This window comes from Cygnus olor, chromosome 29 (genome assembly GCF_009769625.2).
Source record: "Cygnus olor isolate bCygOlo1 chromosome 29, bCygOlo1.pri.v2, whole genome shotgun sequence".
In the NCBI taxonomy this organism is placed as follows: Eukaryota; Metazoa; Chordata; class Aves; order Anseriformes; family Anatidae; genus Cygnus; species Cygnus olor.
In genome coordinates, this window is record NC_049197.1 from 1,088,144 (window position 1) to 1,108,139 (window position 19,996).

The 19,996-nt window shown below is 55.4% G+C and overlaps 1 protein-coding gene across 4 annotated transcripts in view; it reads left to right on the forward strand.

Moving 5' to 3' along the window:
• The window catches only part of HDAC7 (histone deacetylase 7), a 76,011-nt gene that overhangs the window by 2,305 nt on the left and 53,710 nt on the right, over nt 1-19,996 (forward strand). Inside the window, exon 1 of one of the 4 annotated variants that reach the window (XM_040539366.1) lies at nt 12,280-12,525. The exons of 2 other annotated variants lie outside the window; for them this stretch is intronic. In XM_040539366.1, coding sequence (XP_040395300.1) covers nt 12,441-12,525 — 85 coding nt within the window. In that variant the 5' untranslated portion in view covers nt 12,280-12,440. Of the gene's footprint in view, nt 1-12,279; nt 12,526-19,996 lie in introns of those variants that run through there. One more of the 4 variants, XM_040539356.1, reaches the window with a different exon arrangement.

Here is a 19,996-nt window from a genome sequence, read left to right on the forward strand (position 1 = left end):
GCAGGTGAGTTTTCCAAATTGCTGCCTGCTGCCCTGGAACAAGGAATGAATGTCTGGGATAACTGCGATTAGGACGGTTTCCAGTGGTTTTCTTGGCCTCCTTCATCCCCTGTATGGGCTCGTCAGGAGGAATCCATCCAAATGAAGGTGGAGCAGCCCAGCTGGGCGGCTCAGCCTTGGCTGCCTCCGCAGGCACAGGAGAGGAGGAGGCTCCTCTGGCGACTGCTCAGCCTGGCTGGAAGGGGATATTTGATGCGTGCTCCTAATCTGGAGAAGCTGAATCCTCCTGGTAGGGGTTTTAGAAGCTGCTGATGACTTACACATGGAAGAGAGGGAGAACAGGGGAAAGACAGCTGATGGAGGGAAATGGAGATTAGCAGGGTAAACCTGGGCATGTGCAAACAGTGTGATTTTGTGTTAGAAAACACTGGAAGGCTGCAGCTGAGACCAGAGAAAGTAGGTCAGACGCTGACTGCTGTATCTGTTCTAGGAAACCAGCTCTGGACAGGATTTGGCCACCGTCCTGGGCAGGCAGGAGGAAATGCCCCACTTCTCCCGTGTGACCCAACCTGGTACCTAGTCAGATAACAGCTCTGACCTCTCAGTGGGTTTTAGTCTCACAGGAGTTGAGTTATTTGGAAAACAGGAATGCTAATGCCACTTGGTGTAGATGCAGGGCGTATTTGCAATGGGGGGTGTATTTTAGGAAGCAATGCCTTGAACAGGCAATAGAAACCTCCTGGTACCGTTCGTGGTAGTTGAGAAAACCAGGCATGATTTTGGGTCTAATGATCAGGGAACGATCAAACAAGGTATGAAAGAACACCTTTATTTCTCATTAAAACAGTACGGTCTGGGATTCAGTATCCAGTTCAGGTAGCTGTTGAAGTATGGCGTGTTCTGATGCTGCAAGCAACCTGGAAGTTGTCCCGTATGCATATAAACTGTTCAAAACCTGTCTGGAAGTATTCTAGGAGAGCTGCAGAAATTGTGGCTTGTGCAAAAATTATCCAGAGAGCCTGTCTAGTGTGTTGTGCAGAAAGTCAGAGTAGGCTAGGTACCTCTTGAGCTTTTCTCTCCTTAAAAATCACATTTCTGGTACAGTGCAACAGCAGATGTTTTCCCTGCATCCCAGAGCAGCTGCGTTTGTGGTGTTCACTCTTAGATTTTTGTTAAATCCAGCAACTTTGGGCAGCTCTCTGGTGTCTGAAAATGGGCTAGGAGCTGTAGGTAGAAATGGCTCAGGAAGAGATGTTAGGTCAGATGGTTATAGACAGGATTACTTCATTCCAGGGAGGATCAGGGCCCATCAATAAAAGGGGAACTGTCATACCTTAAATCCCATTGATAAAGTAGAAGGAGTTGGGCAAAATTGGGCTTTAAAGCAGCAAAAAGAGGGAGATGAAATGAGCATCCCCAGACTTGAACGTGAGCAGATCTCAGGTCTGCAGCTGGAGGAAACCTCCAGAGCTGTCGTTCAACTGCCTGGGACAGGCATTTTTCCAGCAGGAGCCGACGTGTTAACACAGATGTAGGTGAAACCTTCAGATTTAATGGAGCTTGTCAGAGGCATAATTATGTTCCCTTGATTTTCAGGAGGAGATAAGAACTTTACTGCCACTTCTGCCACTGAAAGTCTTCCCCAGCTCTGTGCCCACAGTCCCCTCCATAGCAGCCTCCAGGAGCTCATCTGTGTTCTTGGCACCTGCACAATGAGGAAATTGGCCAGCATTTCCATATTAGCAATCAACTTTCCAGGGATGTTGCATGTATTTTCCAGCCAGGGATGGAACAGCATCAGCAACCCTTTTGTCCGCCAGGCCAGGGCTGCAGTTCTGCATTAGGAAGCAACAGACATTGTTTAAAAGGCTCCAAGAGCTTTCGGTGCAAGCACCCAGAGAGGTTGTTCCTGCAGTACAGGAGCTCTGTATTCAGACCATGTCCTGGCTCTTGGCTCTCACACCTTGTCCCTGCTGGGACGTCGTGGTCAGGCGCTGCGACTGCTGCCAGTGTTACACCAGCAGGCAGCTGGGCATGGGATGGGGGAACTGGTGGGGTGCTGGGGCTGCACCCAGATGTCCTACTTGATGAAGCATCTTGGTGGGCTACGGGGAATTGTGGCAGGTTCCCCCCTCCTGAGTTTACGGCACTGTTCCCTTGGTGAAGCTGAGCTCAGGGCGCTCTGGGGGGCTCTCAGGGTGCTGTGCCTTGGGCAGTGCATGGCGTTGGGAGCTTCCTCCCTGCTATGGGGAGAAGGGACCCTGGGGCAAAGCACCTTGAGATGCCACCGGGAATGGTTGGTGAAGTGGGACTGAGGCCGTGTGGTGTTTGGCCACCCCCATGGCGGCCTCTGCTCGTATCTCATCAAAATTTCCTTTGGTGTAACTTTGTGCCCATTGCCGCTCTCCTTAGAGGTGTGCAGCGAGGGGATGAGTGACCAGCACCCAGCTGCAGCCTTGTCTCCAGCAGCGCCTTGCCCTTTGTATCTCTCCTGGACAGACCCAGCCTTGCATTGTGTTGGTGTCATGAGGAGGATGCACATTAAATACATATTAACTGGGCGCGGCTGCTTTGTTAGGAAGTCTTCTCTCCAGCACAAATAGAATTAGCGAGCAGGAAACAGGTAAACTTTTTCTTTTTTTCTAACAAACCAGGTGGATGAAGCAAAAAGTCTTGCCTGAGATGCAAGTGTCTAGCAAACTTGCGATGGCTGCACCTGATGGTTTTAACACACTGTTAAATAATAGGTTTGTGCGGTGGCCGCACAGAAAGACCCCTGTGGCTGCACGCATTTCCCCCTCCTTGAAATTTGCTGCCCTTTGCGGGGCTGGCGGTGGCTCTGGAATTGTTATTCCATCAGCCTGTAGTCGGATCCAGTTTGCTGCTGCCTTGGCATCTTTTGAGTGCAAAATGCACCGAGGAAAAACCCTCTGCCTCCTGCTCCGTGTTGTGTCTGGCAGAGATGAGGGGCTGCAAAACCCATCCTGAGCTTTGCAGCGGAGCGAGTGCGTCGGGAAGAGGTGGCGGAGGGCAGCGGCGTGGAGGAGATGGAGATTCTCCGAGTCCACCAGGTCCTCGTGGTGCTGCTGTGAGCCTGGGCCCCTGTCCCCGTGTCCTCCCCTGGTCCCCAGCATGTTCAGATGACGCCGTGGCTCCCCCCGGTCGTGCTCGCCCTCCTTTGTTCCCGAACCATATTTCTCCCCGCGTCACCAAAGCGCCGTGGAAAAGCTCTGCCTTTTAGACACGACGTCCTGCGGCAGCCCCGGCCTCTTTGTTTCTTTTCTTGTGTGCTCGGTTTCATGCTGGGCGAGCGGTTTTCTTTTTCCAGCCAGGCCGGCTTTGGAAGGACTCGGAACATCGGACATGTGCAGAATGAGCAATGCTGGAGCCTCAGGGCTCAGCCTGGGCTGGACGGACGGACACCGGGCTGGACGGACGGATGCAGGGCTGGAGGCCGTGTAAGCAGGCAGATGGCCTCACAGGGGAGGAAAGGGCTCATGCGGGGGAAGGAGCACAAGCCAGAGCACCGCTTAGAAGGGAGCAGAGGCTTTCCAGAGGTGGATTTTGACTTGGAGACATCCTGAGGCTTTGGGTTTGAAGCAAAACTATTTCCTCCACCTCTCCGTGCCCGTGCTTGAAATCTGGGAAACGGCACGTGTTCAGCGTTGGTCATTCATTCGGCGAGACCCCAAACCCATAACTCAGTCGATAAATACTGCGGCAGACTCTGCTCCCCCAGCCCAGCTGCTGCCTGAGCGCTGGCGATGCGTGCGGGGACAGGCAGGACCTGGCTGCCGAATCCTGCTGACTTCTCAGATCAGTCTCCTGGCGGTGATTAGTCTAGACAAAAGGTTTTCATCAAGCTGGAAAAACACTGCAAGATCCCTGGGCACTTCACAGCACTTGGCATCCTCCGGCCCCTTTGCTGGAGGTGAAACCCTGAAATGATGAGAGGCTCAAGATCATATTGCTCTGCAACTCCCAGGAATGATTTATAGACCAGGGATTACAAATCCTGCTCTGTTCAGATGTTATAAGAAAGGATCTCTATTCCCATATCCTGAATTAATTATATTTAAGACAAGCAATTTTGCATTAGAACAAAAAAAGTCTCTGCAGCAGTTCGGGAGGGAAATATTTCTATATAAGAAACTAAATCTCAAAACAAAACCGAGACAAGCAGAGACCAGATGAAGAGACAAAACACAGGGAGCTGGCTGAAAGCCATCCAAAATCTCAGGACTTGGGTGAGGGTGCCTGAATCGCCGCCCCTCTCCTGGCTTCGTGATTCCAACAGCCCCGAGGGCAGCCCCCAGTGCCTACAGAAGGCACAGAGCTACTGCTGCTGTCCTTGTGCAAGCAATTCTCCAGCTTATCGTCAGAGAAATGAGGGCAAAGCAGGTTTATTTTTTTATTATTTTTTTTTTTTTTTAGAGAATTTGGGATTCCTGCCTCAGCCACAGCACCCGGGCGCTGCGGATGCACGGGGCCAGGACCAGGTGCGGCTTCACCAAACCCTGGCACCAGGGACATCACTGGAGGCCACCTCTGCCCCTTCCCTGCTCCCGGGATGGCCGCAGCCACCCGGGGCCATGGCCAGGAGGTCGCCAAATCCCCACTGCCTCCTGCACACGCAGCGCCGGTAGCGTCACTGCGCGGGGAAGAGGATGAGGGCCTTTTTCAAGGTTACAAGCTTCTTATTTTTGGACGCTTTCCCCCCACCCCTGGAGCCGACCCAGGCTGTGAGCTGTTGAAGTTTTTTAGGCCCTTTGTTTGTTTAATTGAAGCGATGTTTGTTTTTGATCACAGGCATTAGATAGGCACTTCCTCTGCAGGCAGGAAGCAGTGATTTCCTGTTAATTCGCCGGCCAACTCTCACTGCGCAGGAAACCTCGCTCTGCTGAGTGTTCACTTTTCGTGCAGCATTTTTGGAAGGCCTCTCGTGTTGTTGTTTTGTTTTCTCTTCCCCCTCCCCATCCACAAGTGGGTGCCGGTGCTGTTGGGTCTCCGTAGGAAGGATGTGCAGAGCCAGCCCTGAGTCAACACGCGCGGGGCTGAGCACGCGGGGCTGAGCGCGCCGGGTGATGCCGCTTGCCCGAGATGTTTCCATTTTGGCTGCGGCGAGGGCCAAAACGCAGGAAAGACAGTGTCACAGCGCTGCCTTCACACCCCTGCCAAGCCTCCTGCTGCTACCCGTGCTTGGTTTTGACGGTTATTTGATGACAGCTTTGTGCTCCTACAGCCAGCACAAGCGGGCCTCCCTCTGCCTTTCAGCCCCACTCCGTGTCCGAGCACCCGACTCCCCTCCGAGTGCTGTTTTGTCCGTGTGCCTCGTACGGCGTGGGTTTTTCAGGATGCTATTTGCTATGGAGGAGTGTGTGTTTGTACCAAAACAACTTGCTGTCATGTGAAGAGTTAAAGCAGAGTGCTGGATAAAACCTGGGGGGGTTTGCGGGCTCCTTTGCTTGCTGGGCTAAAGGGGTTTTTATGCAGGGCAGTGCTCAGAGGACGAAGCAGGTGAATTTTATCACCAAGTACCAGTTAAATCAGGGGGAGAGCTCTGCTCTTGGTGTCTGTCCACCTTGGAGTGTGTTCCTCAGCAGCTTTGTGAGCACCAGCAGCTCGTTGCTCATGGCTGCGATGCTCCGCTGGCCTCCTTCCCTCCTCGGCTACAGCTGCGTGCCCAGGACAGTCCCACAAAGCGTCGGGGCTGGGGTTAGAGCTGATGCTTTGCACCTAGAGAAGTGTTTCTGAGGAGGAAAAGTGGCTTTTAGGCTTCCCTGTTCTACCAGGGACAGGTGGAAGAGGGGTTCCTTGGGAGCTCAGTGTACAGGCGGGTATTTTTACCCCGTGTCTTTGTCCCGGTGGCATCTATCGGGGCGCTAACCCAGACAGAGCATCTCTGCAGCACCACACATGAGGTAAAACATTGCACTATCGGATGTCTCCAGCCACAGGAAGCCCGGACAGACAGGCAGACAGACACAGCACCACATGGGAGTGTTCAGAGTGCCCCGCAGCAACAGATGCCGACCGTCAGGGCCGTGCGTGCGCCTCTGCCCAAGCTTTGAATTATTTTGCTGTTGTAAAGGGGCTCCCCTGAGGGGAGGGGATTTGTGCTGGGGAGAAGAGGGGCTGGAGGAACAAAGAGGGATGGGGGAGCTGGGCAGCTTGGGGCCGAGGGAGGGACTCATCCTGCAAACGCCCCACGCAGGGGAGAGGAGAGGCTCGGACGTTTTAGTGAGCAGCAGCAGCTAAATGGAGCTGTTGGGGGGCTGCTCAGAGGGATGGGTGGTATCATTGCTGTTCGCCATGGAAAAGCCAGGTTGTCCAAAACACAACCCCTTGGCCTCATCCCCTGCGTGTCAGGAAATGAAGGTTTGATGGCACGTCGCTGCCACGGAGCGGGACTGGCAGCTCGGGGACGGGCATGCTGCTCGACCCCATGGCCAAGCAGCTGCTGGCCTCTCCTGCGGGGAAATGGAGACCAATTTATTGGGCTGTACAAGATGGATTTCTGTCTTCTGAGTTATTTCTGGGCTGCTGAGTTTTCTGCTTTGGGCTGCAAAGCTCCGGAGGTGGAGGCAACCTGGAGCTTCTAAGCACGTGCCCAGGGTGAAGGCAGAAAGTCTGCCCGAGGCTCCAAGCAAAGCAGAGGCGGATGTTTTCCACCACTAAACCCAAGGAGAAAATGGCTCTCAGGGTTTCCTGCGAAGAGTTGAGGGTGATCGAATGCCTCCCAGCTGAGCTTCTGTTGCCTTTGGAGGGGCTGGGATGCGCAGCGAGCAGAGCAAAAGAGCTTCAGGAGTCCTGGCCCCAGAAGTCAGCCAGCAGTTTTCCTAAAGCCATTAAAAACCATCCTGGAATCAACAATTACCAAAGGCCTCGCAGACGGTGTGGGGGCTTTGGAAAGGAAACATCAGGTGTTGTCCTGCGGTGGGGATGGGATGCTGCCGGTAAAGGCAGCCTTTGTTCAGGCAGGAATTACAACCAGACTCTTCTCTCCCACAACATGAAGGAGAGGAGGTGTTTCCCCGAGGGAAAGCTGGAAGCTTTACCCTGGGATCCTCCAAAACCAGGCTGGAGAAAGCACGCCGTGTCCTGCCCTGACCACAGGGACAGCCCGGATCCGCTCCCCCCATGGCGATGAGCGTGCAATGCTCCTCTGAAGACCCGAAGCTGCCAGCAGCTTTGCCAGCTCCAGCTTCCCTGCCTGCTTTGGGTGGCCTGAATGTGGTGTCCCTGCTGTAGTGCAAGCTCGTCTCCACCCCAGAGGTTTTTTTTTTTTTCCCATTCATTTGGCCCCGTGCACGCTGCCCAGTCCCGGCAGCAAGCAGCGGTGGCGAGCAGGTTCAGCAGCACACTCATCTGGGGATGTGCTGGAAAATAAAAAAAATTGGAGCCTTTTGGTTTTGCATACCCCATCCGGGGGCACAGGCATGGAAAGTGCCGGCGTGACACATCAGCACTCTTGTTTTGGTCGCACTTTGCTCGATAACTTGCCAATGCCACAGTCAAATCACCCCAGTAAACAAGAGCACGAGCCAGCTCAGACCCAGAGCCGGGGCTGGCGCCGACACCTTCCCGAGCCTGGGGGAACTGCAGGCTCCCTCCTTGCAGTGGGTGTCGGAGGGTTAAAAATAGACTCCAGATTTCGGTTAGTAAATGCGGAGGCAGGGAGCAGAGCGCTGTTTATCAATGCCAGGGTTTCCCCTGAGACGCTGAAATGAGTCAGATAAGAGATGGGCACAGCCGTGCACATGCTGGGTCCTGGGGAGCTCTGTGCCAAGGTGCCTGCGAAGCCGAGGTCCCTATGGGCGTGTGGTCTGGCTCGGGCTCCGAGCAGATCGGGGGGCTTTGCAGCCTCCTGCCCTTGGACCCTTTTGAAAACCTCGAGTTCTGCCAAGCCTCGGCTGTGGAAGAGTGATTTTGCTAACCTGGCTCGATTCCTAGCTGGGTTTTGAGCTTGCGCAGAGGGGTGGCAGGGCAGGGACGAGCATTTGGGACGGCACGGGCATCCCAAAGGGACCCACAGATGGCTGCCAGGTACCAGCCTCTGCTGAGGTTTCTGGTGCTGGTGAGGCTGGGTGAAGACCGACCTCCTGAGACGCAACTGAAGGCGTAGCTCCAACCTTTTCAGCGCGTGCAATAAAATTGCTTCTGGTGTGGAGGGCGCGCAACCCGAGCTCTGTAGTGCCTGGATTTTAGAGAAGCCCAAGGGAGGATCTCACTGTCCGTGACATTGCATTGCTGCCGTTTGAGACCTTTATAGCAGCTGCAGTGAGGAGAGCTCCGTCCCTGGGAGCAGCGCGGTGCCATTGCTGCTGCTTGCTGGAAGGGAAATAGAGGGTTTAGGGCATGGTGTGGCGGGGAGGGCTGCCCAGTGTGGCTGCTGCGGCTCCTCTTTGGCCCCACTGAAAATTAGGACGCGTTTCGGTGCCTTCTTGTCCTGCACGCGTGCTGCAATAACCGTGGTGGTGGTGGCACGGCAGGTCCTGGTGGGGTGGGCGCGACCCGGGGGGGTTCTGCGGAGCTTGGGGTTGGTGTGTGGCTGCGAGCAGAGGCAGCTCCTGCCTGCGTGCATCACCCAGCGATGCCCCAACGGGCTGTGCCTTTACACCCCGTGCCGCCACACCATCTCTTGACAGCAATCCAGGCACCAGATTGCGTTTTTATGGGGTTACCGGCTCGTCTTGGCCACAGCCCCCCCCTTCTGTCACCCTCTGCCTGGTGCCAGCCTCCCTGGGGCGATGCAGACCCGGCTGCTAAGTCCCCGTGGGACACACGTTTTTGGGTCACCTCGGGCTGGGTGTTGTGCACAGGGGCAGCAGCGTGCTGCTGCTTTTAGCAAAGGGGCGAATCGCTCCGTTGCAGGGTTTCTGAGGTCGGCTTGGCAGATGCCTCGGCTCAGCCCCACAGGGAGGGAAGATGGGGCTGAAACCATCCCCCATTTCCAGCCTGCCCCTTCTTATGCCCCGCATCCCCCCCAGCATCCCATCCCTGCGCACCCACAGCAACACATCTGCGCATGAGGATGCTGCCGGGACTCGGGAATCCTTCTCCCATGATGAAAGCATTTTGGAGGAGGGATGGAGCCAGACCCTGCGCCGGGAGCACCCCAGGGTGCAGGATCTGGGCCATGCCCGGGCTGGGCTGGGGGCTGAGTTAATCGAGGGCGCTTTTTCACAGCCGATGCCTCGCTCGTGGAAGCGGCAGCGGCTTCCTGTTTGACTCACACCTGACAGCCCTGCTGAATAAGTCGGGGCCTCTCGCGCTTGCAGCAACTGAATGGGGCTGTTTACAATTAGAGAACATGGGATTCCCAGAAAGAGGCTCAGACCGGACATCCTGAAGCGAAATACCCCAGGCGTCACCGGCTAAAAATAACCGTAGCAGAACAGTCACCAAACAACCAGCGTGCTAGCTCCGGCCCTGGCGCGGGGCTCTCACGTATCCCATGGCACTGGGGGGGCACCGAAACCTTTCCTGTCCTCCCCTCTTGGTTTTACTGGCGTAACATGGTGCTCCTGAGTGGCTGCGGTGATTTCTCTTTGTTTGTGGATGGAGGGATATAAATAAAGCACGGTTTGGCCAGCAGGGGCTGGTGGGAAGCAGCTCAGCCCTCCGATGAGCTGGGGGAGCGCACAGGACCCCCCATTTTCGGATGCAGGGATGCTGCTCTGTGTTCCCAAGCTGGGTCCTGCTGTGCTCTCCCACTTACATACCCCCGGGAAAACCAGTGCCCCACCATTTCCAATCTATCTCCAGGTCAGGAAGGTGCTGAGAGAGGGGGTCCCCAAACGGGGACACGGCGCTGGCGGCACCAACCTCGCTGCGAGCACCGAAAGGAGCCCGAGGGCTCAGCCCAACAGCCCTACGGTCTGGTCAGCCTCTCCCTAACAGAGATTTCAGAAGAGACAAGCTCCCGTTAAAAGGCACTTACGCAACCGGTTGCTATTAGAGGAAGTTTCTCTGTAACCCCAGGCAGTTAGTGGTTGATTTATGTCCTACAGCTTTAGATTTTACAAGTTGCAGGGGAGTTGCATAAGAAGAAAATTTGACCTTACGTTTCTTATACGCTTTTTTTTTTTTTTTCTTTTTTCTTTCTGCTCAGGGACATCTTTTATCCGCCTCTCACGTGCCTGATATTTTGGCGAGGAGAGAGAAGGAAAATTATACAGCTCATCTCATCCTATGTTCAATGAACCGCGTGCGTGTGGATGTGTCTGTGCCAGCTGCGTGTTGGCGGTGCCGGTGGCAGACGGGGGTCCAGAGCTCGTCCTCCCAGGGCGGCTGGCTCTTGGACTTGTGGCTTTCACTATTGCGATGTCGAAGAGCGAATCCCCAAGTTTTGGGTGACTGGATTTGGCTCTTCCTGAGCTTTATCCTATGGATCCTATTGTGACTTTTCCTGGCTAATCGTATTCCCCCCCCCCCCCCCCCAAAATCCCGGAGGCTGCGTTGTGTGCCTGTGCAGCAGGGCGGACAGCAGGGCTGGAGCTGGGGGGGACCAGGATCGCAGCTCGGACACTTTGCAGCCTTTTTGATCCCGTCCTACAGGATCGGGGGAATCCCTCGGGGTCGGGGCTCCTGGTGGCCTGGGGCAGCTTGGGGCTTTCACTGCAGCCGATTCACTGGGTTTGCTGCCCTAAAGGGAGCATAAATCGGGGCTGTTTCCTGCTTCTTCTGCAGCTGGAAAATAACCCTTTCCCCCCTTAATGTTTAACTCAATTCCTAAGTTATTCATGCCTTTCCTTTAAGCATTATGGAGATGTGGCAGGGCATTAAACATCTCTGCGGGGTCTGGGAGCTGTCTGGCACCCAGGACAGGTAAGCTGGATGCTACCCACGGTGGCTGGAGGGAATTCCCCTTGGTCAGGCTGGACGCAGCCCTTGGGGATTTCCTTCCTGGCTCTGTGGGGTGCAGCACCGTCCCCTCTGGCATTTCCCCTGCTGCAGCAGGCACGGTGGATGCCGTGCGTGCCCTCGATTGCTTCTGCTCCCGGCGTGTACCGAGCTACAGCCGGTGCCTTTGGCTCTTAAGCAATGAAGGCAGCAGCAGGGAACACGCCGTGTGGGGGCTGGGGGTTGCTGAGGACGATTTGGGACTTTTTAACTCCACGTAGATGGGGTAGATGGATCCCCAGGGATCGTTTCCAGTCCCATGGTCCGTCCCAGGTGACTGCTGTCACTTAATGGGGCTGAATTCGTGTCAAGGCAGCGGAGGCAGGCAGATGTCTTCTGCCTCATGGAAACTTCACTCGGGCTCTCTCCTCATTTGCCATTTGCCTGTCTCCTAAAATAGAAGTTACTTAAACGAAAAGCACACATTAGTGGCTTGTGAACAGAAGGACAATTACAGGCAGAAAAACTAATTTCCCCCAGCATAGTGGGGGAAAGACACTGCTGCATTGTCTGAGCCCTTCCCAGCAGAATAACCGGTCCAGGTTCTCTGCCCCCGGCTATTTTTGATGGCAATAGTTTGTGAACTCTCTTGTTCTCGGCCTCCTCGGAGTCCCACCACGGGCTGCCTCCCTGCCGAAACCTCCCTGCCTCCCTGTCGATATGCAAAAAGCTTCGTTTGCTCAGGGGCCGACCCAGCTCCTCCATCTGCTCTCGAGCAGCGCAGAAGCAGAGCCGCGCGCTGGCAGGGGCGCCGGTGGAAGCAGCCAGCTCTGAGTAAATATTGCTGGAGGGACAGGCTGCCAAGCACGGGGAAGACAATATCGGTGCTCTGAGATGCTGAGCGAGGAGCTGGGGCAATTCCTGCTTTTGTTGCAGGCTCCCCGGGTGCTCCCTGGGCTCGGGCATCGGCTCGCCCTGCTTGCAGGACCGGCGGCAGCGGCTCCTTCAGTCTTTCGGTCTGCCTTGGGAATTGGGACCAGCCCTTCATTCGCGTGGGTGTCTGCTGCCATTTGGAAATCTCAGCTTTGGGTTGTTAATTCTCAAAGGGAGGGACTTTTCCCTTCCTGGGCGAGTGTGGGTGGCTCCGAAGCTGCTCCAATTTTAGTCTTTCTGCACCACCCAGCAGCTATAAAACCGGGCATCCTGCGGCATCTGCTCCCGGGATATTCACTGCCCGGGAATCCCCGGGTGACCAATTATGCCAGTGGGAACGTTCATGGAAACAGGCCATTTTCAGCGAGGGCTCAAAGTGTTTTCAAAAGGTTGGTAGAGTCCCAAGAGCTCCTGGCAGCTTTACTTTATTTTGAAACCGGTTGGCCCCCAGCTGGGTGTGAGAGTAAAATGAAAGGATGCGAGATAAACCCACTTGTGCGAGAGAGTGAGCCGCTGCCCGAGGCAGCGCAGCATCAGAGGTCGTCATTCTGAAACCGAGCATGGAAACTGCACTGAGAAGAAAGCTAGAGAGCAGGGCTCGGGCTCCTCGCCACACACGGTGCAGACCACACTAAAGAGCTGCTCTGCTTGGGGACTGTCACATGCACTGGGGTGAAAGAGAGACAAACCCAAAGGGCAGCAGGCAGCTCTCCGCTCGGGCCGGGCAGATGAGCGCCGACAACAAAGGTACTCTCGTCCAACGCATCTTCTCTGCTTAAACGCGTCTCCGGGCTTTCTTTATCCTCCGCTCTTTGCTGAACATCTCCCGTGTTCCTCTGGCTCCGTCATCGCTGCGTGCGGGGTTTCAGCCGTGCCCCGACCTAGGGAGGAGGCGTGGAGGTGGAGGGCAAAGGATGGCTAGGCACGGAGGAGAGGAGGCTCCAGTCGGTTCTTAAAGCCTGCGTTTGCGCCCTGTTTACTGCCGAGCAAGCTGCCAGCATGCCCAAGAGCTTGGGGAGCGTTTATCGGGAAACACGGTCGGTATGTGCCCTGCTGTAGCTCCGGCACTGGGTGACCTGCACCCTACCCGTTCCTTCGCCCTGCTCCTGCGCGTCCTTCCCAGGAACGCGCAGGGAGCGAGGGATTTCTTGTCCGGCCGATCCGTTTTGGTGCAGTGCGTGCTGCGCTAGGACCGCCCTCGCTCAGATGTCCCCAGGTCCCCTCCATCGCCGCCGCTGGTGCTGTGAGCAGCCAGGGGATGCTCTGGCAGGCGAGCCGTAGCAGGGTGCTTCACCCAGAGGATTTCCTGGCTCCCTGCAGGCAGGAGGGGAGCGCAGACAGGGCAGGCAGCTCTTGCTCACGTTTGGTGTATGCAGGTCAGCTGCTCACTGTGCAACCCCATAAAACCTCCTAGCAGGTGGGGATGACTCCCCTCTTTCAAGCAGCAAAGGCTGCACTGCTTTAGGTTTGAGTTTTTCCCTTTGCCTCGTATCCTAGCGAGGTAAAACGGAGCGCAGGCTCTCGCGGGACACCAGCACTCCCCACTTTCCAGGCCACATGCTCACTTTCAGGTTTTCACCTTCAAAGCATGAAGCTCTCGTTGCTGCTCCTCGAGGCCCCCTTTGTCTGCACAGCACCGTGGTGCTATGCGACCCACGGCAATGGTGGCTTTATCCGACGTGCGCTCTCCGGACACTATTTTTGTGGTGTTAAACCGTGAAGACACCCAATGGCTGCAGCATTTCCTTACATTATATCTGCCTCCACCTCGCAGAGCCCTGGACCAAGGGGCTGGAGCCAGGAGTTGGGGAGCATCCCCCCGCTTTCTCCATCCCAAGGCAGCGCAGCTCTCCTCTCTTCTCACGCCACCCCCCTGCTCTCTCGCTCTCTTTTTTGTGAAGAGCTTGGGAAACTGCATCAAGATAGAAAAGTGTATGTCGTGACACCATGGTTAGAAGGAGGAAAGCTGTGATGGAAGAACTTCTTGAGGTTCGTCCTACCTCAAAAGTGCTGAAACTGGTGTAACGTTCCCACAGCTCAGCCTGGGAATTTCCAACTCAAAACAACTTGTTTTACTTCTCTGGGCTGCTGAAAGCTCTGAGCACATGCTCAGGGTGCTCTAGAGGTTTCAAAAAGCACAGCACAAGTTGGAAGAAGTGCTACTTTTAAAGTATCGTGACCCTTAAAGCTAAATCTCGTGATCTAAGTGCATCTGATGTGGCTTTTGGATGGTTGACCTTAGCATAGCAGTGGTGTTTCAAGAGCCCCGTCTCTTGGTTTTGTGGGGGATAGTGAGGAGGGAAGGAGAGGGAGAGGATCCATCAGCAAGGAAAACGGAGCCCTACACATGATGGGAGGTCTTTGGGAAGCGGGGAAGAAAGCAAAGGAACATTGGAGACATCGTACAGAAGGAGGATTTTCAGTCCCAGGGTTCCTACAGCTCCTCCCAAGCCAAGAAAACACCTTCAGGGCCGTTCTCTACAGCTGGAGCCAGCACCATCTGGTCGTGTTTGTGCAAATTGGAGTTGATTAGAGTCACTTGGCCAGGAGCTGATGAAATAGCTGCAGCAGGTCCTCTACTCTCACGTACGCTCCTTCCTCTGCTGCTCCCCTCTTGCTTTGTTAACACTTCGCCAGGGATGGGCTCTGGTTTGGGGTTGGTTTTGCTCCCTGTCTACAGCAGCGAGGCCAAGTGAGGAAAGCAGCAGAGATGCTCACAAGCAGGTGCTGCCCCAATCCAAGAAGACTGCAGGTTTTAAGGAAAGCTGCAAGAAAAAAAAATGAGTGGAAGGTAACTGCCTAGAAGTCTGAGCATCAGCGATGCTGCCCTCGGAGGGAGGAAAAAGGCAAAAAAAGACAGAATTTACAAATTCCTCATGCAGAAGAGATTTAATTTGCAGAGGTACATCAATGCACAGGGGCTGGGCTGTTGTTTTTAATGTTACTTAAGCTGTTTTGCTTGTAAAAGCAGAGTGAGGAAGCAAAGTGGCTAAAACTTATGCTGCACAAACTGGATTGTTTTTATCATGGGTGCTTGTGAGCTCTGTATTGAAAACCTGGGAGATTCTTACTGCTGGGATGAAAAGAAGGGAAGGGCTGGCTGCTTCTTGATGGGCTGAAACCCCCATGGGGCAGAGAAATCTGCTCTGGGGCTGAGAATTGACTTAGAGCTGGTGTTAGGCGAAGAAGAAAAAAACATGAAAGGATGCAGATGTGTGAAATGTGAGCTCCTCTGGTGGCAGTTTTGGAACTTTATGCACAGCCCGTGTTCACCTCATCTTCCTCTGTGTTTCCTGGGAAATAGTGACATGATGCTGGGGGGCGAATTGTTCTGGCTGCTCAGAAAAAGCATCCAGCTCCTTGCCCTGCAGTCGCAGGCAGAGCCAAACCTCTGTAGCAATGACAGAGGATGAGCCACGTCTTGTTAGGAGTTTGGGGGGGCTTTTTATACCAAAACAGGATGGCTCCCAACAGATTACTTTGAATCTGAAGCGTGAGTAATCGCGCAGTCATGGGGATGGTGAGGTTACAATTGTTAAGAGGAAGCCTTGAAAATTGTCAAGTGTCATGTTCAAAGCTCACACGAGGGCAGAACCCATGTAACAGGGACCACAATGTGCCGAAACGTTGCTCAATGAAACCTCAAACGAGACTGCTTCATTGTATAAGCCCTGTTTTTTAAAAATAGCTCTACTGAAAGTGTTCAAGTCCATGGCAAGCGATTGCAGCAGAGGAAGGTGGGAGAGAAAACCCGTGCAGCGCGTTCTGGATGGGGCAGGGTCTTTTCCTTCTTGCTTTTGGGAGAGGTGAAAGAAACCTTCAGCTCTCGGCGGGAGGAGGTGGAGAGGAAACGGACCCTGAGTCAAAGCTGAAGAGGCCACCGAGGGCTGGGAAGGGTGAGCTGGCAGCGGGCTGCGACCCGGCACCGCTCCCCAGGTTGGCACCTCCTGGTGCCCGTCCTACCCGCGTGTTGCCCTGTAAGGGAACAACAGCCCTGGAAAGGGCTGGTGTTAATGCCGAGGAGTTTTTTTGGGGGATCCAGCTGATGTCTGTCCCACGGAGAACTCGTAGCCATCGGGCTGTGATGCCTCTCCCGCAGCATCCTTCCTCTGAATTTACCCCCCCCCCCCCCCTCGTTAGATAAAACCCATCAGAGTTATTAGCTCCATCTCAAAGATGCCATCAACCGCAATCAAAGCCACGGCTTAGCCAGCAAAGCGTTAAAGTCTCTCCCGGAAACTCTCTGAGAGAGGAAGGGAGCTGGCCAGAGGCAGGCTTGGGACCCTGCCAGCCGCTGCCACGCAGCCTGGGCCATCCCCTGGCCACCTCCCTGCCAGCCCCGGCTGGGGACACGCACGTCGTGGGTTGTCCCCTTGCTCTTTTGGGGCATGAGTGGTGCTGGGGGGCTCGTTTGGATGTCCCCTGTTGGCATCTGCCTCCGTCCTACCCCTGTCCTCTTGGGGGACACTTGGTGTCACTGCACCCAGCGGACGCAGCGGGGCATTTGGGGACCAGTCAGAGAGAACCTGGGGGGGGGGGGGCTGGGGGGACACTGCTGGGAAGAACAACCACCAGAAGCACTCAGCTGGGTGGTGGATGTGGGCAATGGTGTGGGGAAGTCTGAAAACGTTGCCTGTGGTACAGAGCAGCGGGCATTTCCCTCTCGTCTCCTCCAAACCCCAGAGATGAGCCTGCCACAGGCCAGTGCCCAGGCTCTCCGAGGCTGCCTCCCCTCTCCTACCAAGGCTGGCCCATGGCCCGGTCCAGGAGGAAGCCCAGGCCATGGGACATGTCCCCATGCTCGGGGGTTTTGCCCTTGCACCGCTTTCTGCTGCTTCTAGAAGCTGCTTGGAGCTGGGGATGGGCTCAGTGGGGGCCGGGGAGCTCACGATGCCTGGGGTTCACTGGCAGTGAGATGGATGCCGGAGCATCGGGGGGGGGGGGGCGGGCTGCAGATGCTGAAAAATCAGATGCACCCCTGCACGAGGCAAGCAGCCCCTGCCATCCAGGTCAGCACATCAGCGATGCCCTCTTGGTGCTGCTCATCCCGGGAGCAAGGTGACAGCATCACCCTGGGGACGTGGGCGGGAGAAGCACAGAGGATGGAGAAGCGCAGAGGAGCAGCCTCTGCGGACCAGAGGTGGGTGCTGGATTTGAGCCTGGGGGGGGGGTCCAGGTGCGTGGTGGGTCCCCTGCTGCTGGGGGCTGCTCTTCTCTGGCCGTCTCCATCGCAAGGGTGAGTTAAACTCGCCCAGCCCTTGGGTGAGTTACAAGCAGAAGCCACCAGGACTGGCCTCTTCCTGAGGATGGCCTGATTGCGGGTAGGATGTGGCTGCTCAGCAGCCTTTGGGTGCATCCTTGCCCAGGGGTTTTAGGCAGCTGCGTCCCCACAACTCTTTTGTATTCGCCTTTTTGGTCGTCTTCTGCTCTTTGAGTGTTGTGCAGTTGTCAGAGGCCAGCTTGGGTTCCTCTGTGGCTTTCAGAAGCGCTGAAACCCCACACCTCCTGTTTGGGGAACAGTGCTGTGCTCAAAGGGTGAGCAGTGACCCCAAAAACACAGCGCTTGCCTCAGTGGCTGTGTTCAGAAATGCTAGCAAGTCCAGCAGCTCTGTCGGACTTGTCCGTGACAATTTTTGCCGTCAGACCTTTGGGGACAGCAGAGGGGGAGAAGAGGAGGGGAGCTGGTGCCCAAAGCGACCTCCCTTGGGTGAAACAACCACTGGGGTACCCGGGTGTCAGGAGCCCCTGGGTTTATTTGCCTCCCTGGATTACCCCGGATCAGACCCTTCTCTTCCTCTTCTCTGCCACGAGTGCTGGATATTTCTGAGCCATCTGCAAGGGCGTCTGCACATGTGTCTGGGTCCACCTGGTGGCACTGTGTCTGCCTCGGGTGCTGCAGGTGAGGCCTGACCTGCTTTGGGAAGATGCTTCGGGATCCTCAGATGAGGTTGGTGCAGGTGCCAGGCGTGGCCGTGATGCCCTGGGTCCCTGCGCTGCACGGCTGATCCCATAGCTGGCTTTGTTTCAAGCAGGAGGCTGAGCTCCAGACCTCCAGCTGCGGCTTCCAGCCCGAATTGTTTGGCGATCCCGCGACAACCCTTTGGTTGTCCGTGTCCTGTGTGACGGGAGACCTTCCACGCTCTGCCTCCTCTCCACGGCACTTGCCTCTCATGCGGGATATCCATGCCCTGTTCTCTTTTTCTTTCACCTGGGGACCCATCGGGGTGCTGAGCTCCTTGCATTCTCAGCAAGCTCCAAGCATGACCTAACCCATTCCACGTCGCCCGTCTGCGCTGCCGACACGTTCGCCGGTGAATCGGCACCAAGGAGCTGAGCGTCGCCTCCGGCCTCAGCCGGCGGGCTGGGAGCTGAGATCATAGCTTGCTGGGTGGAAAGATTTACTAGCACGGTCATTCCTGATGTGTTTTCTGAGCCTTTTTGAAAGGGAAAAAAATCCACCTTCCCCTGCAGACCCGCCTCGTCTGGTGGTGCGGCCGCTTTGCTGAGTCTGGGGATGGCTCTGTGGCCATCCAGGTAGACCACGTCCAGGGTGGAGGACACGGTGGTTGCCATCACAAAGCTCCAAAACGCATCGGCCCTTCCAGTCCGAAGAACCTCCCGGTGTTCCCTGTATCAAGGCAGGGGTGAGCTTCGTGTTGTTATTAATAGAAAAACAGGAATTCGGGAATTGATTCCAGCTGTCGAATTGATGGGGAAAGTACCACGTCCCTGGATGGGTTATGCCTTCCCTTAAATGCTCCTCATATCTTATTGAACTGAGCTTATCCCCGTTTGAATCTTGCCCTGCTGTTGTTCCACTAAGACCCTTCTGCACGGGGAACGACTGCCCCTTGCAGACCCCTCCGGTCGCAGTTCGTTCATCCCCTCACCTTCCCCCGGGGGCACGCTGTGCTCTTCAGCCTCTCAAAGCACGGCAGGACGTACAGACACTGCACCTTTACGGAGCTGTGGGATGTTTCACCACCCTGCAGGGCTGCACTTCTTCTCCAAACAGGAGATGGGGGGGTTCCAGTGTTTTTAGGAGCCCCGTGAGCCTCGTGTGCTGCAGGATCACCGCCTTGCTCTGCTCAGGAGCAAGAGTTGAACGTGGGCACATGTTGCAGATTGCAGTTGCCTGGTGTAAAAGGGAGAAAACCTGTACATGGCTTCTTTTGCTCTTGGTTTCCCAGGCAGCCCGGAGCCTGCTTCGCTTGCAGCATTTTCCCCTGTGTGTTACGGACACCGGGGGCTGTCCTGGTGCTTTCAGAGCTGTGCCAGGCTTTGGAGGAGCCACGCACGCAGATTTGATGGTGGGACTTTCCCGAGGGCATGAATTCATCTCTCCTACCTTTAAATACCTTCACCTGAGCGGCACTTCAAAACCAACGGAGAGAAAGAGCTTTTCTAGGGCATGAGTCACGCGGGCTCTTTCGGAGCTGTGCCGTACCTGCTCTGCCCAGGGATTTCACGGGTGGTTTTTTGCTTGCGCGGCCGATGCGGTGCCACGTGAAGTTGTGCGCCTGGATCCCCTCAGTTGTGTTTTCTATCAGCTCACCCATGGCGAGCCGCTAGCTTCAGGTCAATATTTCCTTTCTCTAACGGGCTTGGCGAGAAAATCCCAACTGCCTGGGTCGAGGCGGGTTAAGGAACGGTGACTTTTCCATGGGTGGCTGCCAAGCTGAAGGGAACCCGGGTGGGTGGCTGTACCCAGGCAGGCTCTGGGGATGAGGTGGAGCTGTCATTTTGCACCCTGTAGTCAAGGATTTGGTTCATACGTCTGAAGGCTTTGGCCCCAAAACCCACCCTGAGGGCAGAAAAGCCACTTTTTTGCTTTAAATGCACGAGGGGCCAGCAGTGGGGACCCAGATCTGGATTCTGGACCCGATGTGGGGCTGTAGCCTGCGATGCCAACGTGCCCAGTAGCTCAGAGCGCTGCCAGACGCTTTTGTTCATTCTCCCGGTGTTTAGGAAAACACAGTTTTGCCGGCTATTATTTCTTTATCGGGATACAACCCCTCTGGGCATTTGGAAGGGAAATAAACAATTTCCAGCTACTCAGGTGGTGACATTTGTAAACCGTGCCGCAACCTTACACGGCCCCTTTCCGTGAGATGGTTTGGTTTGAGCTTCTCTAATGCAAAAACCAAGGAAGAACAGGTAGGGGCTGATGTATACGTGCAGGGGGATTACATGTGGTTGCCACGTTAGGCTTGCTTTT